At 51.4% G+C, this 27,705-nt stretch overlaps 7 protein-coding genes across 7 annotated transcripts; 2 read left to right on the plus strand and 5 right to left on the minus strand.

The window, feature by feature from the left end:
* Window positions 1–190: 190 nt before the first annotated feature.
* M438DRAFT_341692 (uncharacterized protein) lies at window positions 191–3,225 on the plus strand. Its single transcript, XM_029904562.1, has 5 exons — window positions 191–659; window positions 708–809; window positions 1,602–1,643; window positions 1,702–1,801; window positions 1,851–3,225. Exons 1-5 carry the CDS (start codon window positions 377–379, stop codon window positions 3,157–3,159), a joined length of 1,836 nt encoding a protein of 611 aa, XP_029766168.1. The 5' UTR covers window positions 191–376; the 3' UTR covers window positions 3,160–3,225.
* Window positions 3,226–4,068: 843 nt separating this feature from the next.
* M438DRAFT_351320 (putative phosphoketolase) lies at window positions 4,069–4,452 on the minus strand (the record flags this gene model as incomplete). The annotated part of the gene is made up of 1 exon (XM_029906707.1): window positions 4,069–4,452. The coding sequence occupies one exon, from the start codon at window positions 4,450–4,452 to the stop codon at window positions 4,069–4,071; it is 384 nt and encodes a 127-aa protein (XP_029766169.1).
* Window positions 4,453–6,697: 2,245 nt separating this feature from the next.
* M438DRAFT_330941 (uncharacterized protein) lies at window positions 6,698–7,227 on the plus strand (the record flags this gene model as incomplete). The annotated part of the gene is made up of 3 exons (XM_029903364.1): window positions 6,698–6,858; window positions 7,021–7,123; window positions 7,177–7,227. The coding sequence occupies 3 exons, from the start codon at window positions 6,698–6,700 to the stop codon at window positions 7,225–7,227; spliced, it is 315 nt and encodes a 104-aa protein (XP_029766170.1).
* A 10,133-nt stretch (window positions 7,228–17,360) lies between these two features.
* On the minus strand, window positions 17,361–18,536 carry M438DRAFT_401988 (uncharacterized protein; the record flags this gene model as incomplete). The annotated part of the gene is made up of 3 exons (XM_029909571.1): window positions 17,361–17,753; window positions 17,815–18,131; window positions 18,436–18,536. The coding sequence occupies 3 exons, from the start codon at window positions 18,534–18,536 to the stop codon at window positions 17,467–17,469; spliced, it is 705 nt and encodes a 234-aa protein (XP_029766171.1). The 3' UTR covers window positions 17,361–17,466.
* A 623-nt stretch (window positions 18,537–19,159) lies between these two features.
* M438DRAFT_18081 (uncharacterized protein) lies at window positions 19,160–21,588 on the minus strand. The gene has a single exon (XM_029899185.1). It carries the CDS (start codon window positions 21,496–21,498, stop codon window positions 19,489–19,491), a length of 2,010 nt encoding a protein of 669 aa, XP_029766172.1. The 5' UTR covers window positions 21,499–21,588; the 3' UTR covers window positions 19,160–19,488.
* Window positions 21,589–22,268: 680 nt separating this feature from the next.
* M438DRAFT_351325 (D-xylulose 5-phosphate/D-fructose 6-phosphate phosphoketolase) lies at window positions 22,269–24,680 on the minus strand (the record flags this gene model as incomplete). The annotated part of the gene is made up of 1 exon (XM_029906708.1): window positions 22,269–24,680. The coding sequence occupies one exon, from the start codon at window positions 24,678–24,680 to the stop codon at window positions 22,269–22,271; it is 2,412 nt and encodes an 803-aa protein (XP_029766173.1).
* Window positions 24,681–25,664: 984 nt separating this feature from the next.
* M438DRAFT_18093 (uncharacterized protein) lies at window positions 25,665–27,042 on the minus strand. Its single transcript, XM_029899186.1, has one exon. It carries the CDS (start codon window positions 26,840–26,842, stop codon window positions 25,823–25,825), a length of 1,020 nt encoding a protein of 339 aa, XP_029766174.1. The 5' UTR covers window positions 26,843–27,042; the 3' UTR covers window positions 25,665–25,822.
* Between the last annotated feature and the right edge of the window lie 663 nt (window positions 27,043–27,705).

The following is a 27,705-nucleotide window of genomic DNA, read 5'->3' on the forward strand; positions in this document are numbered from 1 at the left end:
TAGATGTATATGTTCATAACAGATCCCAAGACGGTGAAGAGTGAGATGGTGGAGATGCGTGTGCCATGTGGAGGAACGAGGGAGGAGTCAGAATTGCTGTGAGCAATCGATGACGTACCGAGGGAAAGTCTATTGCAAGTGTTCGCGCATCATGCCTTTGTTGCACAGAAACTTGTAACTCTTGCTTCAACCCTGTTCGAAATAATCCTTGCCGACAAGGAAGATACAAACGAGAGTCAATCCAGTCAGACAAGCTCGAAATTTCGACTTGTGCATACCGCCGACCCCCACCAACCCCGCAGAGACACCGACGGCCAATCATAGCCATCGCATTATCCCCGTCCTCGACTTTGCTACCCCGACACGACACTTCAAAATGGCTCACCGCAGAGTCAAAGATATCGACTACGATGAGGACGAATATGATGACTATTACTCGGGCGAAGAGGAATATGGCTACGAAGGCGCAGAGCCTGCTGCTGTCGCAGCAAACAATGAAGACGAGCTTAGCGCCGAGGACAAAGAGCAGATGCGCATAGGAACTGAGAGCGTGAGAGACGCTCTAGGAGACGCCTTTACAGATGTGACAGACGCCGCCATACAAGAAGCTTTGTGGCATTACTACTATGATGTCGGCAAATCTGTCACGTATCTCAAGAGTACGTTGTCGCCCAAGCGTCCCATGCCAGCAAGCTGATGTTCTCTAGACCAGAGTGCTCCCCAGCAAGCGCAACCAAAGAAGCAGAAGCAAGTGTCCAAGTTCGACCAAGCTGCTACGTCGGCTGCTCAGAAACCAGTTGACATAAAGGGTACGTCCTTCTTTCCCTCCCTTTCCTTTTCCTTGTCCCTCTCGCAGAGTGCCACCACACATTGCCCAACTTCCGGAGTTGGACTACCTTGCCAGAGAATGATACTCGGACGGTGCCATCGCCCACTTCCCTGCCGATTCACCAGCGAGCATGCTCTGACTGGGCTTGGAACAGTGCCGACCAGCCCACTGCCTCGACCGCATCTCAATCCCGCCGACCTCTTCAACGATATTCCTTGGTTCAACGTTCCGCAAGAAAGAGTTGGATGCATCATGGCTGAACAAGTCCGATCACCATTACGTCTGCTGGGCGGCACTGGCAAGCCGTCAAAGCTAGCTGCTCTAGCTGCTGCTAGGAAGAAGAAGGAGGCCGATCAAAAAGCTGCTCAAGAAGCTGGTCAATCTGAAAAGCCTGCTGGCACCCCATCACTGATGGATCGTCTCGGTACAAGGTCCGCTCAACCTACAAGTCAGGAGAACACCAAGCCTGGAGATGCTTCTCAGCCAGAGACTCGTTCTTTCCCGATTCGCAAGCGCAAAAGTCCTTCACCGCCTCTGCCAGCAGAAGATCGAAGACCTTCTGCCCCAGAACCGACCTCTGTTGCAACTCCTGAGCCTGTTTCGAAGCCTGCCGAACATGTCCGCGCAGGTCCATCCATCTTCGCCAGTACAATGTGTGGTGGCAGCTCGCGAAGACGTCCCTCGCATCAAGACACTGCTGTTCTTTCTCAAAACATTTTGCCTGCCATCTACGGCCACGACGCGAACCTTGCTAACACCAATGCCTTTTCAGGTCCAAGCCCTGATGACGTTGTCATGCAAGCACAGGCAAAAGGTTCGGCGCGGTCGTGAAAAGGTAGAAACGAGTAACATGTACTAACTCATACTGTCAGCCTCGGGCGCAAAGAAACAGGCCTCTCAAAATAAAGACTCCAAGTCTGTTACGAATGGTGTCTCCAACCTCAGCCTGGAAGAACCACAAACAAGTCAGAAGTAGGATTATCCCGTGTACTTTTGTTTGACAAATGCTGACATTACACAGGGTCAAGAGCAGAAATCTTGATGTCGTGGCAGAACATGCAAAGGCTGGACGTAAGAATGCTGCCAGCTTTGTTGTTATTGGACATGTCGACCACGGAAAGAGTACCCTCATGGGCCGTTTGCTGTACGATTTGAAGGTCGTCGATCAACGTTCGCTCGACAAATTCCGCAAAGAAGCCACGAGTATTGGTAAATCTTCTTTTGCCCTGGCTTGGGTCATGGACTCGACATCAGAAGAGCGCGAACGTGGTGTAACAGTCGACATTGCCACCAACAACTTCGAGACCGACAAGACAAAATTCACCATCCTGGATGCTCCTGGACACAGAGATTTCATCCCAAATATGATTGCTGGAGCCAGTCAAGCTGACTTCGCCGTCCTCGTCATCGATGCCGGAACCAACAGCTTCGAAGCAGGTCTGAAGGGCCAGACAAGAGAACACGCTCAGCTTGTCCGCAGTATGGGCGTCCAGCGCATCATCGTAGCCATCAACAAGATGGACAGCATCAACTGGGCTCAAGATCGCTTCGAAGAGATCCAGCAGCAAATTTCCGCTTTCCTGACCACCACCGGTTTCCAACAGAAGAACATTGCATTCATCCCCTGCTCTGGTCTTACTGGCGAGAACGTCGTCACACCGGCACCGGAAGCAGCATCATGGTACACCAAGACATCCAACCCTCAAACTCTAGTCCAAGCTCTCGAAGCCCAAGAACCGACGAAAGCCGCCCTGACATCTCCCCTCCGCCTCCCCATCTCCGACATCTTCCGCGGCGGCGTCACAAACCCCCTTTCCATCTCCGGCCGCATCGAAGCTGGCACCCTCCAAGTAGGCGACACCCTAATCGCCATGCCCGCCAGCGAAACCGCCAGCATCAAAGGCATAGAAGTCGACAACGAAGCCGCCGACTGGGCAGTAGCCGGCCAGATCGTAACCCTCCACCTCACAGAAATCGACCCCGTACATCTCCGCATTGCAGATTTGCTCTGCGATGCACGCAAACCCGTCGCCAACATCAAAGCTTTCACGACCAAGATATTGGCATTCGAGCATGTTATGCCCATGACTGTGGATATCCATCGCGGACGCATGCATGTGCCTGGAAGAATCGCGCAGATGACTTGCGTGCTTGATAAAAGCAGTGGTGCCATCACGAAGAAGAAGCCTAGAGTTGTGCAGCCGGGAAGTGTGGCGAGAGTTAGGGTGGAGTTGGATACTGCTGTGCCGCTTGAGGTACCTGGAAGGATTGTGTTGAGATCTGGTGGTAACACTGTTGCTGCTGGTTTATTGGAGGAGGTTTTTGCATAGATGTGATAAAGCGGCATCATGAATAGGCATCTCAAAAAAGCATGGATGAATTTCGAAACATGAATGTATGTCTTTTCTCATCGATTTGAATGGTCGCCATGAGCATTTAGATCTGAGCGCTCACAGTGATAGTCTTGCGTATCGCCCTGTTCTGTGACGGTACAGTCGGCTCCGTCTTCTGTTGCATGCTGGTCTCAAGATGCAGGATAGAGTCCGAGAATTCGCAGGCAGGATTACTCATCTAGAGGGGCAATGTAGACAAAACACGGTTGCTCCCCTTCTCCAGTCAGATCAACAATATGACTGTCAAAAGGCACGATACTTTTCAACATCGAAGTCGTATCCAGGGAGCGCATGAGAAACATCTGTTCTTCAATGGTAATGTCAACTGTTTATGGAGTAGTTGCGCGTGCAGTTGAACGCATCTTTAATTTCCAATGATGATGGCATGATTGTGACTCCTATATTGACAACATCGGTCCGCAGTGTGTACAAATGGTGAGTAGTATTTCTGGAGGGTACTTGAAGATGCTTGCAATGTTTGCAAGCATTAGATGAAGCGGTTGCGTTGTACAGGTAGATGATTAGATGTGGTCAGGGTCGTCCTGGTGGCAGAATTGGTTCAGACAATATCGAAGACAGTGTTGGAATGTTTATTTTTGAGGAAGCGAGAACAGCGCGTACAAACGTGTAATGCATGAAGAGTAGGAGGGTGGAGGAGCAGACAAGTATTGGTGAAGGCAAAAGAGGAAGGAACACGCGAAAGGAGAGCCAAGGAGGAAGGCACGATTCGGTCACCACCAAAATTTCGAAGAACATTAGTTATCAATTGAAGCTATTAGCTACTAGCTACCCATGCAGAACGCCTCATAATCATACCATCAACGTACTAGCAGACTTGTCGTCCGCTTAGTAGTTCCAAGTCCAGTTGACAAAGTCATCAGGGTCCTCACCACACTCGTAAGCGTAGTTCATGGCCTGGGTACGTCTGTTGAGCAGAGTTTCACGAGTGGCAGAGCCCTTGTTACCCAAGACAGACTTGAGACTGTCGATGGCAAGCATGGCCAAGCTGTAGCGATCGGTTTCGTTCCTGATAGCCAATTCGAGTGGAGTATCAATATTTCCCTTCTCCTTATACCCACGAACGCGCATCAAGTGCTGACCCTTTCTCTTGTAGGTCATTCTATGCAAAAGCCACGGGTAACTGTGGAAATTCTTGTCCGTTTTACGTCTTTTGCTGAATCTGACCCCAGTACACCCACTCGGCGTAGAGAGCAAAAGCCGTGGGGTCATCTTTGAGTGCTATAAATTTTTGCACATCTCGGACAACCCATCGATTCTCTTCGGAGATGGCTTCGAAACAATGAGCCGGGACGTAAACGTGGATGCTGAACTCGGTATGGGCTTCCGAGTTTAGGACTGTTCTGACAACTCAGCTTTTATAATCCGTAGAGGCATAATTAAAGTGGGAAGCCAGACACATATGACACTCCGTACGAAGCAGAAAACTAGTCATGCCTTCCGATAACATCCATGTGTCCTTTAAGCCCCTCTCTTCAATCCTCGACGGCCATGAGCTTAAGGATCTCTCCCTCGAGTGCCTAAAAGCGTTTGCTGCCTTCCATTATCAGCAGCCCCTCTTCTCGTTCGTAACTTTGTGAGCTCCGTCTGTCTCATCCTTTCGCGGTTCTCGAGAAGATCCACGGCCGCCTAAAGGTCTTCTTTGATGTACATGGCTTCCACTTTTTGGAAAGCAGTCTTCGTAGCTCTAGGGGTGATACGAGCAATCTGACATAGCTCGTGGACGTCGAACTTTCCGTTAAGACGGCGATCCCAGGATGTGAAGTCGTCTAGGCAAGTCTGTACAGCATTCACCCGAGTAAGAACATCCTATTGGTGAGGCCCTTTGCGCAGCTGTATAGTTTTAGTGACGTGCCTTTGATGTATGTGTAAGTGCACTCTCACCTCTACGTTCTCAATGAACGCAGGCATCTTAAAGCTGACTGGGAGAAAGTCGAACAATCCGCGGGGAGGAGGAGAATTGTCTAGGTCCACGAAGATATTAAAGTGTGAGGGAGGACGGAAACTCATAGTGAATCGACTCCAGTCAAGAATTACGATGAGAAAGTGATTTGGTTGATCAGGGGATGAGTGACCTAAGCCGTGATGGGTAGAGGTGCGTGATAGATAATGCGTTGAAGTTTTAAAGACAACAAACAGGCGTGCAGCGGGGGCGAATGGAAGGCGCATCCAACACAAGCTCTGGTTGTTTTTAACCTTCTTCTCCGAATACCTTGCGTTGCTTGATCCCAGCTCCGTGAGTTCCGTCAACTTCATTTTCTTGTGTTCTGGATGAACGTCAATGATCGGCGAGAGGTCTTCCTCGATGCGGTACTGTGATTGGACTGGTAGCCGTCCAGGTGGCAGTGTACGTAGCCAGAAACCGGTCTAGCGATTGGTGGAGCGAAGGGAGCAGCAGGTCGTTGGACGGGGTCGGCGCGCGTATGGATAAGTGAGTTCATGTGCTGGTCAAGCCGGCTCGATTAGAGTAGCGCTCGCAGGTGCGGCAGTAGAGATAATCCTAGTGACCAAGGGCATGCATGTGCTGATGACTCCCTTGAATGGTTCTGAAGCGTTTCTCGCATGTATCACAGTCGTGAGGAAAACGACTGTGACCCAAGGCATCCATGTGTTGCCTGCAGCCCGACTATAGGGTGAAGGTCCGATCGCATGAGTCGCACTCGTAATCATCATCGTCGTCATCTGAAGCTTCATCCTCGTCTTCGTCGTCTTCTTCATCATCATCCTCCGCATCCCAGTGGTTCAGAGCGTCCATGTGTTGTGCTGCTGCTTGCTCGGTACCGAACCGCTTGTTGCATGTCTCGTGGTCGTGAGGAAAACGACTGTGACCCAAGGCATCCATGTGTTGTCTGCAGCCTTGCCATGAGCCGAACTCGCGATTGCAAGAACCGAATTCGTAGCTGCTCATAGTTGAATTGTTCAACGCCTTCCGGAGCAAAGAAAAGGATGCGGCAAGAAAACAGACCGCTGCGCGACCAAGTGGATCTGGCACAAAAAGAAAAAGAAGAGCCGTTGTAACATGAAGACTTTGTGATAAAGTCAATACTCTTGAACCAGAATCATCACCTTGGTGGTGAGACTGATACCATCACGATTCGCAACGACACCCACAAGACACTCTTGCCGCTCCCAACGCCAACGTGGACCAGTGGGAGAAGCATGCGATTGAAGAAACAACACAAGCCAATCAACTTGGTGGCGAAGTCGACGACCAGGAGAAACTCTTGAAAAGAAAGAAGACCAAGATCGGACGGCCAGAAGAAAGTCTTGAAAAGAAAGAAGACCAAGATCGGACGACCAGGAGAAAGTCTTGAAAAGAAAGAAGACCAAGATCGGACGACCAGGAGAAAGTCTNAAGGAGCTCGAGCGACCGAGAAGACCCTCTCACAAGCCTTCAAGGCTGAGCAAAAGGGGCTCAAGCGGCCGAGATGGGCGTTGACACAATCCGCACTCCATCATGGAGAACATGAAAAAGGTCAAGGACGAGAACCAGAAGCTCAAGGTCACACACCTGCGTCAGGAATCCAGAATCAGTCAACTTGATGAGATCAACGCCATTACGATCCAGAACGATATCCTCCAAGACAACCTTACCGCTCTAAGAGCCAACGTGGATTAGTGGGAGAAATACGCGGCCGAAGAGACAGCAAAGGTGAAGGAGCACAACGTGTATATCGACTACCAGGAGAAAGTCTTGAAAAGAAAGAAGACCAAGATCGGACGGCTTAGAGGCCGCCTAACGAGAAGCAAAGGTATAAACCGAGATCTCTAAGAGCGCAGCGACTACCTCGAGGGACGTCTAGCGACCAAGAAGATCAAGTCGCAGGCTTTCAAGGCTAAGCAAAATGAGCCCAGGCGAAGCATCAAGGACTTGCAGCAACCCGTTTGTTAGCGCAGCTCGAAGAAGATCAGACCGACTTACCAAGTCTGCTAAAGAAGAATGTCAAGTTGCATGAGCAACAGCTTTCCGACGCCGCTCTAAGATGAGTGCATATTCTGCAAGCTACATAGGTTGGTCTACAGCTTAACCAAAATGTCGAGAGAATGGAAACGGAGGAGGCTGTGGTTTCTTTGGACAAGTTTCCCGTAGGATCTTCAATAGGGGAGACATTTGAGGATGGAGGAAGAACCTTGATACGTGGGTCTACCATTCCCTACTAATAGGCAATTCGACAACTCGAGCGCATCTCCCGGGAGTGTCTCGAACTCTGCGGAGAGTATACGGGATCTGCAAATCATATCAGAAATACTGAATGACAAAGATAAGGAGATGGTAGACATACACATCAAGGTCCGGCATCCATGAAAGCCTCTTGCATGAATGATCAGGGATCCATCAAATCAGGAGTGCCGCTTCTCTTCATTCTCGCAGTCTCATCTCTAAGGTTGTTGACTTCGCTGTACAGCTCTCAGAGACGATGTACTTGTGCCTAACAGACTGCTCGGAGTGGGCGTCGATGAGCTGCTGCTCACGAACCTTGACCGGCTTCTTCAGGTTGACGTTCTCCTTGAGCAGAGTTCCAGGGTCTGCTTCTAGGCGAGTCGAACGCTCTCTCTAGGCCAACTTGGCTGCGAATCGAAACAGCCTTGCACCGAGTCAGGAAGGAAGAGTATAGAAGCAAGAAAGAGATAGGACCTTCTAATCGCTACGTCAGTCTGCCATGTTCACATGAATAATCAAGAAGAAAGGAAACGAACAAAGGGAAAGGTCAGAAAGATTGAAGGAAAGGGTATGTCGTTCTTTGCTCCACGCACCAAGTCTACAGCTTTGACTACTCGGGAGGAATTGCATCGTGTAACCAGTATCCGGAGAAGCAACATAAATACAACAACGAACCAATTTGCCCGTTCACTGTAAAGAGCTTGGGTTGCCGTTAGACCGTAGGTTGAGATGGCCGGTGGTTCGATCTGCTCTTGTGACGGAATTGGTTGTTGGGCGGCTCTCGCTGCACGCTCTCTCTATATTACCTTCGCGCAGCAAAACGTCGCGATAGGCTTGGAGACATTGGCAGGTTGCGGGTCGGGGTGAGGATTGCTTTCGGGAAATAGTCCCTTCGGAGGACTGGGCCATTGCCGGCAGTGTGGCGTGTTCATCGCTGAAAAGCTTTGGAGCTGGCGAAGCGAAGACTATGACGGGACAAAACATTTGGCAGGTATTGCTGCACGCTCCCGCTGTGATGTCCCCGTGCGGCGACAGGCGCGATAAGCTTGGAGACAGTGGCGGGTTGCGAGTCGATGTATGAATTGCTTTCCGATGATAGGTATAGGTCTCTTTCAGAGAATTGGGCCATTGTTGGGAAAATTGTGGGTCGTACTCATCGCTAATCGGATCAAAAGGTGATGGTATTGGTTGTTGGGCAGCTCTTGCTACACGCTTCTGCTGCAAGCTGGTCTCTGTCTTGAATGAGGGCGAGACTTAGAGAGGACACTTCGCCTTGCGTTGCCTGGCATGGGTCGTAAAAGGGCGAAGTGGGTGTGCGATGCGAATCAGCAGCACTGCGGAATTGGAACATGTCGCGAGGATCTGATCGAGGCAGAGGTACGTCGTGATATGACATGGAGTATTGGTTGTGAAGCGGGCCTCGTTTTAATTTGAGGCAGTACTTTGTTGATAAGGTGATGACGGGTGTTGATTTGCATCAAATGATTGAGTTTGAATTTCTCTTAAACGACGGTTGGCCACAACCTCGGCTTTGCATCCAACCCTGGACTTTGGCTCGACTCATACCGCGACATGACTTCTTTTTGGAGGAGCCGATTCAAGTTACCGCCAAAGTCCTCGTCGCTCCGAGGTATTAGCTAGCCGACGAATTCTGCACGCTACAGATAGAAGAAGAACGCGTTTCAACAACTGGACGAAAGGGACGCCGAACAAGAAAGTCTCTACCAACAGGCTCTTGCGCAAGCGAATGCCGACCAAGAACGCCATCGCCAACAGGCTCTTGCACAAGCGACTGCGGAACAGGAATTCTCCACCAACAGACTCTTGCACCAGCGACCGCCGAACAAGATAGTCTTCACCGACAGGCTCTTGCACAAGCGAGAAGTTGAACGACAAGAGCAGGAACAATTGAAGCGCACTGCGGAAGAGAAAGAATCGCAGGAAAGATAGGCGCGCCTTGCAGAACAGAGGCAGAAGGATGAAGCATCTGCTTCGTCCCTCTGCCCGCCAGGCAAAGGAACAAGCAGACGACGTCTCCGCCGCCGCAGCTGTTGTCCCAGATGCAGCGGCCGTGAATGACAACAGGAGAAGCAATTGAAGCAAACTGCGGAAAAGAGAGAATTGCAGCAAGGGGCAGGCGCACCTTGTAGAACAGAGACAGAAAGACGAAGGAGAGGCTCTGCTGGAGCAAGAAAAATGCGTCAAATCACCGGATTAGCAGCAGAAGAAAACATATTCTGCTGTCGCTGCTGCCACGAAAGAAACAGTGCAATTGGCACCATCGACACCTCTACCGCTGCATTCGAAAAGCACCGACGCATGCATATTTGGGCAACCATTAGCACCACAGAAAACGCGTTCGAAAAACCATCGGCGCCTCCGCAATAAACCAGTGCATTCGGACAGCCATCGTGTGGCTGGACAGTTCCTCGACTTAGGCATATCGCTCCTAGAGTTTTGATTCGGCCAGCTCTGTGGAGTCAATTCGGCTAGCAGTAGCCCGACCAACTGAGATCAACCAGGATGATATTAAGGCAGAAGACCCTTTTTCCACCTATCCATCTTGGTGCTCCTGCTCTGGCTTGTTAGTCAAAGGTACACGGAACAGGTATCATCTTAAGTCGAAGTACTCACTGACAAATACACATGATGGCAGCAAAGCCTCGGTACGGGCCCAAGCAAGCAGGTGCAAGCGAGCAGACCTTGAAGTCCTACATAGACCTTTCAGATCGTCGTCATTAACGACGCGTCTCCCAGATGCAAAGGGATCGATGAAATCAGGGAGCACAGGAAGAAGCATTGTATTCAGAATTGATAGCCTTACCTATCATTTCTATATCCTTGCAGTTGTGCCTCTCCTTCGCCGTGGTTCTGTCCGTTGGTGTATTCCCTCTGTTAATATATATCTCGACGCGAAAGTTCCTGCCTGTCAAGCTCTGATCGGTTGTTATCCGTAGACTCTGGCGGATCTGTCGAACAGTGTCATATCAGTCCGGAAGGAGCTCGACGCTTTGTGGTCGTGTGGTTTCTCTTATCCACGTCTTTGGCCCATCGCTAATTTGTCACAAATGATCAATTGAAGACAACGCGATCTGACGCGGCCACGGCATTCCCGAGACAGAACCGCCGACAATGATATTCACGGACAACACAAGTTACGCCAAATACCAGAACGCAAACACAACAAGTCTTCTTCGACACCCGGTTAAAAACCAGAATGCAGATGAAAATATTTTTTTTCTGTAGGGTTTTCCGCCCCGGTTTTTTAACGAAGCGGGTCTGCTCGAAGAGGGGATGTCTCTTTTTGCTATTGCAAACTGCTTCTCCCAGTACGACGCGAACGCCGAGCTTTGCAGATCGTAGTTGTTGACGAGGGATTGCACCCCGGTTGTTTTAGCGAGGCAGGTCTGCTCGATACACCCATGAGAAGGTGTTGCATGTGAAAATGCGGAGAGGTGGTGCGATGTGAGTGGAATTGCCTGTGAGGAGGCGGAGAGGGGATGTGATGTGAGTGGAATTGCCCGTGAGGAGGCGATGCCCGTGAGGAGGCGGATGTGCAAGGTGAAGGGTGAAATTGGGATATGCAAATGTGAAGCGGGAATGTCGTTTTTACCAGGAGGCAGCACTGATGCCAGAGCTTGTGATGGTCCATTGAAACCGGTTAGAGAAGAGCCTAATCGGCATGTCTCTTGCGAGCCATCATAGCATCGTAGAAGTCGTCAACCGTGTCCCAGCTGACTCCCTTCTTCATCTGAGCATGGGTCCACTGACGACAGGCTCTGCAAAATCCAGGGTACTCTTCCTCGAATTCGAATCCCGGTGGAGGCGTGCCTGCTGACTTTGCTCCACAGATACATGGAGTCTCTCGGGCCAAGTCCTCTCTGTTCAACGCGATTCGACTTCTTACACACTCTGCCGAGAAGTCTGAAAACGCAGTGAAGGGCGTTCTGCCTTTTCTGGTCGATTCCTGCCATTTCGAGTTGCATTTGTAGCATATGGCGGGCACGGAGTCGTCGAAAGGAACATTGAATGCCTTCCTCATGCGCTCAGGTACGTCTTGCAAGTCGGCGATGGCGAAGGATGTCTTGCAAAACTTGCACTCGAGCTCGGCAAGGTCTCTCCTGACGCGCTTGTTCTCTGCCAGAGCGGCGTTGTGGACGAGGAATTCGTCGAAGACCTCCATCCATCGGGCTAGGTCGCCTTCCTGGTCCTCGGAGACTTTGTCTTTCCAGCCGGCAGAGCTCCATTGCTGGTAATGAGCAGCGCAAGAGGATTCGGATCCAACGTCCCCAAAGAAGATTCGTGCGTTGGCCGGCTCGTTGCAGACCGTGCAGAGTGTGCCCTTGGGAATGGGCTTGTAAAAATCCGTTTTCTCCTGAAGCGATTTGTGCTCCTCCCATGTCGAGATCCTGTCTTCTATCGAGAGAAAAGGGTGACGCTTCTCCCAGCTCCACCAACCAATGTAGCAGTGGTTACAACCGTAGCGCAGGTTGCCACCGTCCTCGACGAACATAACCATGGTGGCCTTGGTCGCCTGAGTACACCCCTTTCCGATCATAGAACACGCTGGGGTCACATGTCTGGCACCCTGCTGAAACTGATGAGCCCTGTTGAGCGGCTTGTATGGAACAGCACGCATGTCCTCGGGAACGGCGGCCGGGTAAGCCTTGATCGATGCCTCTGTGCGGTAGCGGCCACCAGTCGGAGAGGTGACGTCGAGGGCGTTGAAGACGTCAGTGCAAAGTCCCTCCACCAACAGCATACGTGGTGCAGAGCAGGTGTTTCTGCTCACACCGAAAACGCGACGGATGTGGAGCGTGCGGTTTTGCCCACAAGCCTCGACGACGTGGGTGCCGTCTCTGGCACGGGTAGAGCCTCTGAGAATGGCCGAGGCGAGAAACTTGTCGTACGACCAGACACGTTGGAAAACCCCAAGCACACCGGTACCAGAGCCAATATAAATGAAAATGACGTTGCCGGCGGCATCCAGGATGATGAAAATGTAGATGCCCCATAGGCAGAGCTCGGCGTTGGACACAGGGGGGATCTCGAGGTATTCCTTGCCGGTGCGAATGCTTTGGCCACATGCCTCAACGACTGCTGGGTGCACGTTCGACATCAACCAGTGGAGAAGGACTTCCGGATCCAGACGTTGCCACACCGACAACATGCCCTTGGTGAAATGGCAGCCCTCCAGAGGTTTGGACCAGTCGAATTGCATAGCCTGACCTTTGCGGACGGAGATGCTGTGTCGGAAACGACCCTTGAACGTGGCATGTCTGTCAGAATCTGGACTGAGCCTTGATGAACGCAAGGCTGTACTGCCGACGTATGTCCAAGTTACATGCTGCCATTGGTATAGCATGGCTTCTGCAACGGTTTCCGGACCATGCTTGTTCTTCGACTTCTTGCTCGTTGAGGCTTTGCCCTTGGAGGCGTTGGTCTTGGTTGTCGATCGTGTTGTACGTCGGACAGGCTCGGAGTCTTCGTCGGAGGAGGGATCGTCAATAGACCCTTCGAAGGCTTCCAGCTCCTCTTCTTCAATGGTCTGGACGACGTCTGAATCGTCATAATCTTGCTCCCAGTCATCGTTGACGACATCGAGGTTGTCGATAGAGTCGTCATTGCCGACACCAGAATCATCGACGAAGTCACCGTCGCCAGCATCGGAATCGTTGATGAAGTCGTGTTCGACGGCATCGGAGGTGTTGACGAGGTCACCGTTGACGGCGTCTGACCCGGCGAGCAAGACATCGATGTCGACGTACTCGTCGCCGTCGTCGACAACGACACCAGAGTCGTTGAGGATGTCTTCGATGTCGATGAAGTCGTCATCGTCGTTGGCCTTGATCAGAGAGGCTGGTCTGGTCTGGAGATGTCGATTAGCAGGATTCATGATGATCAAAAGGACGTATCGATACCTTTGAAGCCTTTGCGGCCTTCTCGGTCTGAACCTGACCAACGGCTGGTCTCTTGCTCATGGCCTTAGCCGATGGTTGAATCGATGAGCTGGCTGCAGCATTGTTGTTGACCGAAGCTCTGGTCGAGGCTCTGGTAGTGGCAGGCATGATGCTGTCTCAACAATCAGTATTGGCTTCTTGAGTGCTCGCTGGTGGATGGTTGATCGTTCTTACATTGAAGGAAGGAACGGGTGATGGAGACAGAAGGGCTTGCTGGTGATGCTATCGCTCGAGATGATCTTGCTAACGTTGGAGATTGTAAGTACTCGATGAAAGGCTTCGTCGTGTTCTTTGGTATGTTGTTTCGTTGATGTGTCCTGACAGCAGCTCAGGAAGCGGAGGTGGGAAGCTCGACGGGATTCCATCAAGTGCCAACTTCCGTGGTTGCTCCTTCCCTCTCTGATGTTGAAGGGAAACATCTCCACCATGGCTTCCCTCGCCTTTCGACTTTCTCCATGCACATGTCGTGGACTGGGAAACCAATACAGCTTATGTGGTACGAACAGACTAAAGTTGGATCATACTAATCGCACAGAGAGTGCACCGACGCATCGAAGTTGAAGCATGAAATGGATGTTGATCTATAGAGATGGATGCTTCATGATGTAGCAGCTTGGCGGCTTCTGATTGGCTGACTTGAACGCCCTTTTGGCTGGACCCTTTCGGCTGGACCCTCATAATGCTGCAGCGATGAATTGCATAAACAAGTCAAGATTGAGCGGCCGAGACCAAGGAAACGAAGCCAGGTAGCGCTCTGTCATTGAGTGATTTGCTGTATTGATGAGTTTTAAAATCGATTCCCGAGAATCAATCATGAATGCCAAGTTAAGAAGTAAATCTTTCATCACGCTCTTCAGGTGAGTTCGGTCCAGACTACGGCCTCTTCTCCTGAATGTCGAGCTTGATGCGCGGTACATTCGGTGACTTCAGGAAGAAAGTGCGTAGGACGACGGAGGGATGTGATGGTTAAGATTGACTGACTGCAGTCAAAAGGGCCCTGGACGACCCGGATAGGAATGATCAGAATAACTCGATTGTCAGTGGGTATCTCGTTGTTCGCTTGTTACACTCTTCGCAACATACAGACTGCAGGATCTCTACCATAGGCGCGCCGATCCCGTCCATCAAGTCAAACTTTTGCCAACTTTATCGACAGCAATACCCTTTTCTGTTCGAGCCCGAGACCACAACCCATTCAAGAATCTCAACGAGAAGTCTCAGCGCACTCGCTTCTATGAGAACAATGTGCTACTCGGTAGACCAGGCCACACGACCGCCAATTGTGGATGTTCTCAGATAAGACAGATAATGCAGACCGCCGTGAGTCCTGCGCAAGGTCCGAACTTGCTGGATGCGGCAAAACATTTGAGGAAGCTAACATACATGGATGAGCTGGCTGCCGTATAAGATAGAGGTGCGTCCACGTGGATGCACAAAAGAAAAATGCTTGCCTAACCGTGAACAGAGTTCGGCAACTTGCCTATCACCTTTCAAGATGTTCTCCTCCCATGGCCCTCACGCACAAGGATCTGACAAAACATAGGTGATAAGTAAAGGCTCCGAGGTTATCACGACGCAACAGAGCACAATGGGTAGAAACACAATGCTCCGCATCAAGCCTTGGTGATGAGCTGAAGAGTGGCTACTCTCAGATCCATGGGTTGTCCGGAGAAGACTGCTGTGAATCAACAAAAGAAGGAAGAGAATTTGGATCCAGAAGAAGACAATAGGGAGTGAAAGAAAAAACGCCCGCGATAAAAGAATGGCTAAGGAAGAAGACGGACCGGTTTGCGCCTCGAGACACTTATCACCAACGGGTATGTTTATCTACGGCCGCCATACAGCAGAGTCAAGTGTACATGCTTCCTCCGCCATCATTTATCTCTCTCAATTACCATCATCTGCTTAGGTAGATGCAAGAACAGACGACACAAAATATCTGCTTGAAATAAGAAGCCCGCAGCGCGTCGCTTGTCAAATCAGCACAAATCTTGTGGTCTACCTGTGTACAGGTCTGATGTCCAGTTCACTTGACCCTTACTTAGGTATCACGCCCCATCAAATTCAGTTAAACGTCTTCCTCTCTTGATTCACCAACTCAGGCGTGGCTGCCTCCACCCTCACCGATCTTCCTTACTCACCATCACCAAATAATTTCTTTGACAAAGTATTCATCTCGACACGCGTATCCTAATAAGTCTGCATCCAGGGCAAACGCTACCCACGTCTGACTGGCTATGGCACGACGATCCAGGATGCTCTGGGGTACCTTCTTTCTCAGCTCTACAGAGGTCATCAAATCGCCATCAAGCGCAACAACTCAAAGTTCAAGGAAAAGGAACCAGCCGAAGACAAGCAACACTCTCCACTGGAACTTGTCATGAAGTCCCCTGCCGCATTTCCAACTCCGCCATCTTCCAGTCTCCTCGCTCCCTCTCTACTAGTCTCCTCGCTCCTCGCTCCTCCTCCACTAGTCTGCTCGCTCCCCCTCCGCCAGTTACCGCTGGCGGACTTCAACTCCACCAGAGTCTTCGAGAAACAGGACGACTCTATAAAAAAGACTGCATCGCCACAAGTCATAGTGGCTCGTTCACATCAAGAATTGGAGCCAAGTCCGACACTCTCTTCCATAATCTCTCAGCTTTGAAATTTTGGGGACAACAAAGTCGACTCCGAGTCAACTGACAGTTCAACTAATCCTGGATCCGCTTTTGGTTTCGAGCTGCGGCTTGCAAAAAGAAATACGACTCGTCCGTACAAAGGCTGGAAATCATTTACTTCTAAGCGTAACAGATTCGTCTCCAAGCTCACGGTAAAATCAGAGATAAGCTTGTCCCTATTCTAAGGGGGTTCCATCGTTTACAATAAAAGAAACAGTGGTCACATTTCGCAAAAACATCAGAGACTTTTTCGACAAGAAACATCGTCGTCACTCGCACATCGAGCAAGCACACACACTGTGGTATGCCTATATTCAGAGCAAGAGGTACCGACGTATGTTTGATCTTAACGACGATATCGCAAGGATTCTAGTTTCCCAGCGCTTCCGAGGACAAAGTCAATGGGTGGTATTATTAAGCGTCAAGCTAGATTCATCTTAGAGTCCAGAGGAAAGCCCCAGGTCACAGAAACGCATCACCATCCAAGAAATGTTGCCACAAGGTCCCCTGTCGCAATCCTTGCTTCATATAGTCCACCACCTTTGATTTTTGCCGCCCTTCCTCCAGCCTCTCCTGCCATGCCCCATGGGTCACGGACTTCTGCTTGGATAGCTGCCCATTGACTTTCTTGCTGCTACAGCTCGCGGGTAAGACACCCAAGCGTATAGTTGCTTGCTCTCTTAGAACCTCAATTTGTGCCTGTCGGCGTTCGATTCGATTCGGTTTCTTTCTCGACTCTTTCCTGTCGACTGCAGTCACCAGCTATTTTTTCCCCTACGCAGTTGCATACTTTTCTGCTTTATTGTTTCTGAACGGCTCGTCATAGCTTGCATTGACCGAAGAACAAACTGATACAGAGCGCGCATACGGCGCCACAAGACCGTTTGCCCTCGACATAGTCGTTCGACTCTTCTTTCTGTTTGCGCTCCCGTTCCAGCTTCAAGGCTTCAATTTCAGCAGTCTGGATAGCACTCCTAAGGATACGTTCATGTTCCGTAGCCGCTTGCGCAAGAGCCTGTTAGTGGAGTCGTTCTAGTTCGGTGTCCCTTTCGTCCTATTGCCGTCTCTAGGCGCGTTCTTCATTGATGTGTAGCATGCCGAATTCGCCGGCCGCTATGTTCGAGCAAAGAGGGCTTTGACGGGAAGGTGAATTATGACTCCTTTTGGGGTGGAAGAAGTGGCTTCTTGGTCTATGCGGCGCTGGGCTTGCTGTGCCAGCTCGCTCCTTGTGAGGAGTTACTATTGACGTAGAAATGTGCAAAGCTTGCGGAAGCTCCAAACTGCAGCACAAGTCAAGAAGGGATCGCTATATCGTAGTGAATGGCATGCTCAGATCGGGGCAGGAATAAAGGTCCATCGGGTGTGTCGCAGTGTTTAAGGAGGTTGCTGCAGACTGCGCCATAAGGTAATGAATCCCATCGCATGACAGGTGGTGAGTTGTGGCTCAAGTGCCTCTCGTAACAACGTGCGGCGCGCCGACTCTGTATGTCCCTGGAGCAGTGCGGCAGTGCCTAAACATCGTACACGGCGAGACCACATCCTTCCTGAGCAGTGATAGCCACTGAACTCTCATCGGCAGCTGAGCGCCGCCATAGTTGTACGACTGATGGGGGCGAGCCTGTAGCCTGGCCTGAACTCCAGTAATAGTCGCGCCATCATCCGTCATTCCCGGCCGGTACACCTTGCGACCCGGGATACCTCTAGGAGCACCGACACGTGCCGACGGCTCACCTGTTTAGTAGTCGAACCTAAGCGGGCCTGTGTAGTAGATTCTATCCCCAATGTCCCATACTATCCTCGCAGCGTTGCTCCGGATACACAAGCCTATCAAGACGATCCCACGTGGACACGCCTGCTGCCGCGCGGTGGCCATGACTCGGAACGTGGCGGAAACCAGATGCAGGTCTGATACCGCCTACTGGCCAGGCACCAGGCATGTTGGACTGAGAACGCTGCTCCTTTTCTGGCTCTGGACCGTGCGAGACTTGTGGGACTGTAGGGAGAGCTGCGGGGTGATGTCCCTGATCTTGTTGGCGCTGCTGTCGACTTCTTGGTACGGCCTGGCTGCTGTTGCTGGAGTTGCCGTTAGAGTATAGGGATGTGGAAAGGCTATGAAGCTTGTGTTTCAAGATCAAGGGACGACAATCAAGGAAAGGGACCTCAGGCTTTAGCAAAAGGCAAGGAAGAGTGACTATGTCGTAGTGAATGGCATGCTCAAGATGATAGAAATCAGCGAAGGGTAGAGGCGCGAACTGCTATCGAAGCATCAAAAGTTTACGGAAGCCTCCGGATGGTCAGGCTGCATAATCGGATGTCCGAGTGACTCGGTGAACAAGGATGCCTTTTCTTCGTTCATCATTGCCGCCAAACCCTTCTTCTATGTCAACTACATTCGAGCTAAAATCGCTCATACCTTCTCTGCTTGATTTCGAGACCGACATCTACATGTTTCTCTTTGAACCGAGCGGTATTTGAAGTATCTCTGATCTTGTGGGGAGAAAGCTCGCAGACCATCTAAGCGAGAAGACGATCACGTTGGAGGACATCAGCACTTTGCTCCCGTCTAGACTTTCCTTCCTTTACCCCTTTCCACAAGCAATAAAACCAGCGACTGGAACTGGAACTGTTACGCTAGACGGGAAAAAATGACTTGGAGATGTTTGGTTGTATCATGTGGCTCGGACTATACACGAGGACTGGTTGGGTTTATCGAAGTCAATGGACCTCGAAAGGGCGGATCCTTCATACATCCAGTCCCACTACTATCAGTCCGCACACTCGAAAATTTCGATCATTCATTTCCGCACCGCGACGTGTGTATGCCTTCAGCGAACTCGAGTACACCTATCTCCATGTTGTCTAAACCTTTTGAGGAGCAGACTAGCTATGTGCATAACTTTGACACACGAGCGGTGCCACCGCCCATGGCAGTCGATCTTAAGATATACCCAGTACATAGAAAGAATCCATCGAGATTGACTAGAGCCTCGCGAACATACGTCGAGGTCAAGCGAGATGTCGTCCTTGTGGATGTAGCCATAAAAACTTCTCCAGCTCCCAGTTAAAAACCAAGAACACTGATGAAATTTTTTTTTGTTTTTTTTTGTTTTTCTTTCTAGGCTTGCGCCTAGGTCCATGGAAGGACAACAGGATTGTTGACTAGGGATTCACCCCGGTTGTTTTATCGAAGCGGGTCTGCTCGGCCATTGAGAAGGCGAAGCCCATGAGAAGGCTGAGAGGAAAAGTGAAAGCCCATGAAGAGGCAACGAAAGAAGCAAATGTCCATGAGGGGACTGCAAAAACAAAGGAAAGGCCCATGAGGAGGCAATGAAAGAAGCAAATGTCCATGAGGGGACCGCATTACAAAAGAAATGCTTATGAGAGGGACATCGAACAAGAGGAAAATCCACAAAAATTTCATGACAGGTCGATGAGCAATGTGTGATCAGGCTTGAATGAGACCAGGTCAGACCGAAGTGCCGGAGCCGCCACGACCACCACGACCGCCACGACCGCCACGACCGCCACCGCGGCTGTTCTTGGGTCCTTTGTGATGACCCGAGTTGTTGTTGTTGTTGTTGTTGTTGTTGTTGTTGCCGCCCTTACGCGAGTTCTTGTTCTTGTTGATGCCACCACCCTGGTTGGCGGACGAGGATCCTTGTTGCTGCTGCTGTCTGCGTTGTTGAATGAGACGCTGTTCATCCGGAGTCATCACCAAGGCTTGCTGCGGCTGTTGTTGTTGTTGTTGCTGCTGCATTTGCATCTGCATCTGCATCTGCATTTGCTGTTGCTGCAACTGCATCTGGTTGCCGTCCTGAGCGACGGAAGCGATGGCTGCCATTGTCCCGAGAGTCTCGAACGTCTGTGCAGTCGGTTGGACGCGAGTCGCGAATTGGTTGGCCAGCCCCTGAAGAAAGCCGGCAGTAGAGGTGGCCGGGGGAGCTGGGGGGGCGTAGTTGCCCTGCTGGGGGTACATGGCGGGGTTGGGGGGGTACATGCCCATGCCACCCGGTTGGTACATCCCTGGGAAGGGGGGACCCCATTGGTTGACCATTGGCATGAATGGTGGTTGCTGGTAGGTCACCATTGGCATTGGTGCCGGCTGCTGGTAGGTCACCACCTGGCGTGATGCTCTGTTGGCCGACCGGTTGTTGGCGCGAGGAAGAGCGGGTGCCGGGGTGTCTTCTCTGTGTCTTGACGCGCCCAAGCCGCCACGGTTGCAGTCCACCTCTCTGTGTTGGACATTCTCACGACTTGCCTTATGGGGGAGGCTGCAAGGAACGAAGCCAGGCTCACCAAACTTGGCGTCTGCGTTGGGGACGAACCCATCTTCACCCCACTTGGGCACCTGTGTCGAGGTGTTGGAGACGCCGGAGGTGGGAGCTTGGCGGGAGGAGGTGGGGTTGATGACGTCGACAGGGGCGACGACGGGCTCGCTCGAGGTGGTGGCGAGGGTGGTGGAGGTGCTGGGGGCGACGACCAGGGCGTCCGAAGTACCATGGGTAGGGACCATGGCGGTCGAGGTCATGGCGGTCGAGGTGACCGGGGCGGCAGCATCGGGCATGTAGCGGTTGCCGTTGTTGTCGAAGACGTACTCGGCATCCAGAGCATCGGCGGCAGCAGGGCTTGTGGGGCCATTCTCAATGGCGAGGTTGGATTCGCCGGATGAACTGGCGATAGCAGGAGCGGGAGCAGCAGCGGTTGGGTTGCCATCCTGGTTGATGACGAGTGCCACAGCGTTTCCTGTGGCGGCAGGTGTGGCGGCAGGTGCGGCTCCATGAATGGCAGCAGGCAGGCGAGGAGGAGGCACACCGGGTTGATGAGATGGTCTTTGTTGACCAGAGGGAACCGCAGGGCTGCGAGATGCAACGACAGGGCCTGCAGGGGCACTGAAGTCAAAGGCAGGAGCAGAACCTTCAGCACCAAAGACGAACATCGGAGCGGGCGAAGCAGGCAGAGGAGCTGGATTAGCTGCCAGCACAATGGGAGCAGGCAGAGCAGTTGGAGTAGCTGCCGGCACAGAGGGAGCAGGCAGAGCAAGGGGAAGGCGAGACAAACGATCGACTTCTGCGGCCATGACGGACGACACGGCAGGAACGTGCCCGTGGGCCTGAGCCCAGCGACGTCTGACTTGGTTCCAGGCTTCCATGGCGACAGAGTGCTCTTGCATAGCCGTCACGACCATGTCAGTGTAGCCTTGGACGCTCTCCTGGACGAAGGCGGCGTGCTCCTGATCTTGCTGTTGGGCAGGAAGAGCTTGAATGCGCTCCTGCTCGGCGTGGGCGTTGAGGACGTACCAAGTACCGGGGAGAACCCATGGCGCACTCCAACGGACTGGCATAATAGGTCTGGGGAGAAGGCGGCGAGCGTAAGCATCGCGCCTTAAGGATTCAAGGCCAGCGGGAGTGGCAAAGTCGCGGAGAACGTGTCTCCAGTCTCCTTCAGGCTGACGAACTTGGATTGCTTGGTTGGCCATTTTGTGTGTGTGTGTGTGTGTGTGTGTGTGTGTGTGTGATTGATTGATTGATTGATTGATTGATTGCAATGAAGTTTGATGAGAAGCGTGATGGTTTCTTTGATGAACTTGATGGAATCAATTGTAGAAGAAGAGATGGAACAAGTGCGCGCAGATTTTTGAGCTTGAGAAGTTCTGTGTGTGGCACTTTCCTCCAGGCAAGATGGCACCTTCCCTTCCCAATGAGGAACTCACCGTCTTGGTTTTCTTTTTACTTGCCCTCCTACTTTACATAGGGATGTTTATTTCTCTTTCGCATGCTAGATTCTACAGAACCTACTTGAGTGTGTGTACTAGCTGGGCAGGTATCCTTTGGACTCTTGGTAAGACATGAGCCTATATACCATAGATACTTATCATGCATGACTTGTAAGTCGTGGCTTCCCTGGCTATACGTCCGCAACGGAAGCGCGCTTGTGAGGCTTCAGTCCGTCTGGAATTCGAATGGGGCAAAGCCGTACTGACCCTTGTAGCGAACACGCGATATCAATGTTACTGCTTACGAAGTCAAGCAGATGTTGTCAAGATGGCAAATCTTCCTTCTGTGAAGACCACGTGATCATGTAATCAGCCATTACGTCATTTTCCAGATCTGCCTTCACACTTGCTTACAACTTGGACATGCTGCTGTTTGCTAAGTGGAAGTACATCCGAAAGACTTTGCGTTATACCACCTAAAGAAACATACAACTCAGATATCTCATTAACGCCAGTTACAATAAACCAATCAATCAGTAGTTCCAAATCCAATTCTCAAACTCGTCCGGGTCTAGTCCGTTCTCGTAGGCGTAGTTCATGCTCTTGGTTCTGGTATCGAGGAAGTGCTCACGTGCACTTGAGCCCTTGTTACCCAGTACATGCTTCAAGTTATCTATCGCTAGCATGGCAAGGCTGTAGCGATCAGTTCCGTTGCGGATAGCAAGTTCTAGGGGTGTGTCAATGTTGCCCTTCTCGTTGTACCCACGAACGTGCATGTTATTGTTGTTTCTCTTATAGATCATCCTATAAACCAGAGCGGGGTAGGAGTGGAAAGCCATAACCACTGGCTTGTTGTCAGTGAAGATGGCTGCATATTCATCATCTTTGAGGCCGTGGGGGTGATATCCGTGGGGTTGGAGCTTGAAAAGGTCGACGACGTTGACGAAGCGCACCTTGATCTCGGGGAGATACTCACGAAGCAGAGCAGTAGCTGCAAGAGCTTCTTGTGTGCTAACGTCTCCGCAACTTGCCATAACAATATCTGGCTCCTGGTTTGCATCGTTAGATGCCCACTGCCAGATGCCAAGACCCTTGGAGCAGTGATTGACGGCGTCTTCCATGTTCAGGTACTGCAAATGGTTCTGTTTGTCTGCAACAATGACGTTGACATAGTTGGATGACTTCAAACAATGGTTCATGGTGCTGAGAAGGCAGTTGGCGTCAGGAGGAAGGTAAATGCGAACAACCTCCGGCGACTTGTTAGCAACGACATCAAGGAAACCAGGGTCTTGGTGAGTGAAGCCGTTGTGGTCCTGGCGCCAAACAGTGGATGTAAGCAAAATGTTGAGCGAAGCAACTTCTTGTCTCCAAGCAACCTCTGCACACTTCTCCAACCACTTGGCGTGCTGGTTGACCATAGAGTCGATGATGTGAATGAAAGGCTCATAGCTGTTGAGAAGACCGTGGCGGCCGCTCAAAAGGTAGCCTTCAAGCCATCCCTCAACAGTGTGTTCACTGAGAATTTCCATGACTCTTCCGGCAGGAGCGAGGTTGCCACCGTCTTTGTCCTCTTCAAAGTATTCGGCCATCCAGACTTTCTGAGTGACATCGTAGACAGCGCCGAGCTTGTTGGATTCTGTCTCATCAGGACCGAACAGACGGAAGTTGTTTGGATTGTGCTTGACGATCTGAGTCAGGAATTCGGCAAACAAGTTCATGCTGGGTGCTTGTTCAGCAGCGGGCTTCTTGACGGTCTGGGCAAACTTCTTGAAGTCGGGAATCTTGAGATTGGCACGCAGAAGGCCACCGTTAGTAACGGGATTGGCACTCATACGACGATTGCCGCTCGGGGCGAGGTCGCGAAGCTCTTCGATGAATTTGCCGTCCTTGAACAGCTTTTCTGGCTGGTAGCTACGCATCCATTTCTCAAGCATGAGAAGCTGATCGTTGTCCTTGCGGACATTGGTAAGGGGAATCTGATGAGCTCTCCAGAAACCTTCGAGATAATGGCCATCAACCTTGCGAGGTGCAGTCCAGCCCTTGGGTGTTCTGAGGACAATCATGGGCCAACGAGGGCGTTCGGCCTTGCCAGAGTCTCTGGCCTTCTTCTGGATGGCCTTGATTTCCGTAACGGCTCTCTCCATGGTGGCGGCCATTGCTTGATGCATGGAATCGAAGTCAGAGCCTTCAACGAAGTAGGGCTCCCAGCCATAGCCAATGAAGAGATTCTTCAACTCGTCGTGGCTGATTCTTGATAGAACAGTGGGGTTGTTGATCTTGTAACCGTTCAAGTGGAGCACAGGCAAGACAGCACCATCACAGATGGGGTTCAAGAACTTCGTGCTGTGCCAGCTGGTAGCCAGAGGACCAGTCTCGGCCTCTCCATCTCCTACCATAGTAAGGGCGATGAGGTTGGGGTTGTCAAAGACAGCGCCGAAGGCGTGTGAGATGGAATAGCCCAGCTCACCACCCTCGTGGAGACTGCCAGGAGTTTCGGGGGTTGCGTGACTGCCAATGCCGCCAGGGAAGGAGAACTGCTTGAAGAAGCGCTGTAATCCCTCAGCATCCTCCGACTTCTGGGGGTAGACCTCAGAGTAGACACCCTCGAGATAGGAGTTGGAGATGATTCCAGGAGCACCATGGCCAGGACCAGAGACAAAGAAGGCGTCGAGGTCGTACTTCTTGATCAGGCGGTTCATGTGAATGTATGTGAAGGATTGGCCAGCATCAGAGCCCCAATGTCCGAGGAGACGAGGCTTGATGTGCTCGACCTTGAGTGGTTCTTCCAGCAGAGGGTTCTCGCGCAGGTAGAGCATACCCAAGCACAGGTACATACTGGCTTGGAAGTAGCGGTTCATCTTGTCAACCTCTTCCTTGCTGAGAGGCTGGCCGCTGACGGTTGCTCTGGCAGTGCCATAAGGCGAGAGGCTCTCCGTGTCAGCCATTGTGGTGGTGTGGAGAATGAAGGAGGAGTTGGGAGGAGTGACGAGAAAGAGAGACGGAGCAAGCTGACAGCAAGCTTCTTGTGTTTTGAAGCTCTCAACAACTCCACTTGTTTCGCGGAACTCGGCGGCTTGAATGCTGAACACGTTTGGAAGCTCTCAACTTCCAGATATTTTATTTACGTCACTGTCCGTCACCCCACGCGGGAAGGCGGGATCGCCGTGCTAAAGTGATCGCCTCGGAACCATTGTCCGTGCCCTGCCGAGTGCTCCGAACTATCAACTCTCGCAGCACAAGCCTTTGTGACAATTCAATTCATACTCGGCTCTTATACCTTGAAATCACATAGAGAAGATGGTGTCCAAATATTAAAGAGAATTTACTATTTCTCAAGGATCCTGTATCATAGACAGCGACTCCGTAGGCGAAGAATGTTGCCCTACCCGGAGGTGGCATGATCTATGCCTGCGCAAGGAACAGGGAAGACAACGCCTAGCGAGGAGTGCAACGAGACATGGCATTCAACCGTGAAAGCGCACGTACTATGCAGTGCTTTCAGACGGCAGTAGAAGCCGAGTGTGATGGACCACAACTAGGGCAATGCCATGATGTGCCAGCAGACTTCATGCAAAACACAAAATGATCGCTGCCATCAAATGAAAGGATGCCCGTGGCAGAGCTGTTCCTGACTTCCCCGGTAACCGACCTGACTATCGCTATGCAGATTACTTGCCGATCAAGGACCCCTGAACTGTACCATTATAGGAATGACTATCACCAGCACCCTGTAAGGACAAATAGGTGTATAGGGCCCTCTTCACACGCCTAAAAACAGGCCAATATGGCGCTCAAGGCAGTCCCATCGTCTCACCGTCCAACTAGATGCATAGAGCCAGATCACTCAAGATTGGTTGGGAGCTCACATCCGTCGTACAGAAGAACTTCATGACAGCACCTGTATGGCTGAACGGCACTAGGAGCACTCGCAATGTACTCCTTCCCTTGTGTTCGGGAAATAGGGTACCATCTAATTACCCGGCAGTCACACCACATTTTCACGATCGGCGATGCCATGTCTGCGACGCAAACAGATGCGATCCTGCGGGTCGAATACGTAGTCGTAATTTCAAGAATGAATAGACCCTCAATCAAGATAGATATCGTCCTTGATGCGGCGAAGGTTGTTCATGAAGCCATAGCCACTACCCTGGTTGCTTGTGCGTGTAGCATCAGGGGCGCCATTGTATCGGTAGTCGACTGCGGCAGGAGAAGCTGTGCGTTTCTTGGCCTCTGCCTTGCGAGCGAGAGCCTTTTGTTCGTCCTCGACCATCTTCTCGAGACCGTCAATCTGGCGTGTGCGAGCCTTCTCCTCGGCTGTACCCTTCCAGATGAAGCAAAGATCTCTCAGTTCGTCGATTCTCTTGATCGCAGCGGTGATGCCTTCATCTGCTGACGTAGCAGTTTGTAATAGCTGCGTGATGTCGTCCCGTAGCTTTTGTGCATGTTCTTTTGCCTTCTCTTCCCGATTGCGCATTTCTTCTGGACCCCCAGCAGAGGGGGCGGATACTGAGATGAACGAAGACGAGACGAGGTCGGAAGGAGCGATAGGCCAGGACATGGCCTCGCCAAAGACTTTGATGACAGAGTCGAGACGTTGGCGTACCATGACCAGCGTGCGGAGCTTGTTGATGTATTCAGGCTCGGCGGGCTGAGTGGCAGCAGAGGTGGCAGTTTCATCGAGAGCGACATTGGCATTGTTGGATTGTGTAGGCTCCTGTGACAGCTGAGGAGTAAACAGGGCAATGTCTGATTGAAGGGTCGTGTTCAGAGCATCAGTCAGGCCAGCAGTCTCACCGCGGAGCATCTCGACCTGGTAGGCGAGTCTGCTGCCACTACGGAGTATGTCATCGGTCAGTTGGTTGAGGGTATTCGTAAGGCGGGAAGTTTGCGCGTTGAGTTGCGAGATGAGAGTCTGGGTTTGCGAAGATAGCTCGGTGAGGGAGACACGGTCTTTGGAGGGATTTGAGAAGGCCAACGAGGGCAAGGTGGCATTCAGGTAGTCGGCCGGGTCGAATTGCGCTCGTAGAAAAGGCTGAAGTGCTTCATCCTGGACGTATTGCGACTTTGGGTTGCTTCGTACTGAACTCTCAGATTGTACTGCCATTGTTCGACTCGCACCTTAGAAAATCAGGTCGTTGCATGGTACTCGTATCTGAGTGCGGCGTTCATGTGAAACAGCGACATGTTATCAAACGCAAGAGCTTCGTACACAGCGTCCATGGAGGAACAGCAGATCTGGCGCCTTCATTGCTCGCCTGAAGCCAACAAAGCTGTTGAAACATACAAACTCATTGAGGAACAGCAGACCATCCACTGAGGGCTTGAATGGTGCAACCTTAGTGACTGATCAACTTTGGTATCGCGATAAACTACTCGCAGCATCGATTCTCTGTGCTTGGCATACGTTCTATAGAGACATACGTTCAGTAGATTGTAGATAAATAGACGCCTTGCTTCACGCGTGCCTGTCTCATCAACTTGTGCCTCTCTGCAGGCAGCCATCCAACAAACGCTGCCAAAGAAGGCATCCATTAGAACCTGACCGACGGTAGCCAAGACCCCTTTCCCTTTCTCCTTTGACTGTGACTGTTCGAAGCTGCTCACTTCGATTCGAAACCAACTCCAATCCACTCACTTCCAAATCCCCTTGTCTCTCACACCGCAACCCGCTGCGTGTTGTCGCGCCTACCGTGAAAAATCAAGCCCATCTCTTGTGAATCATCATTTCTTCAACCGCTCCATCTTCAAGACGTCAACCTTCTTGATCATCATCCATCCTCTTCCTCCACTTCCACCACTTCCACCACTTCCACCTCAGAATCACACACCACACCACACACGCACGCTGTGCCCCCATGCCGGTGACCGCATCTTCCACTCACCATGCCTCGTAAACAATTCAAGGCCGATCTGAACGATGCCATTCAAGGCGAGTATGGTGTCGACTCTATCTCCGACTGTCGCCTC

The sequence above is a fragment of the Aureobasidium pullulans genome (assembly GCF_000721785.1).
Source record: "Aureobasidium pullulans EXF-150 unplaced genomic scaffold scaffold_1, whole genome shotgun sequence".
NCBI lineage: Eukaryota > Fungi > Ascomycota > Dothideomycetes > Dothideales > Saccotheciaceae > Aureobasidium > Aureobasidium pullulans.

Coding starts and splice junctions, on each gene's coding strand:
- M438DRAFT_341692 (XM_029904562.1), top strand. CDS start 377: ATGGCTCACCGCAGAGTCAAAGATATCGACTACGATGAGGACGAATAT. Junction 810..1,601: donor GAAACCAGTTGACATAAAGG/GTACGTCCTTCT, acceptor ATGCCTTTTCAG/GTCCAAGCCCTGATGACGTT. Junction 1,802..1,850: donor GAACCACAAACAAGTCAGAA/GTAGGATTATCC, acceptor GACATTACACAG/GGTCAAGAGCAGAAATCTTG.
- M438DRAFT_18081 (XM_029899185.1), bottom strand. CDS start 21,498: ATGGCCAACCAAGCAATCCAAGTTCGTCAGCCTGAAGGAGACTGGAGA.
- M438DRAFT_18093 (XM_029899186.1), bottom strand. CDS start 26,842: ATGGCAGTACAATCTGAGAGTTCAGTACGAAGCAACCCAAAGTCGCAA.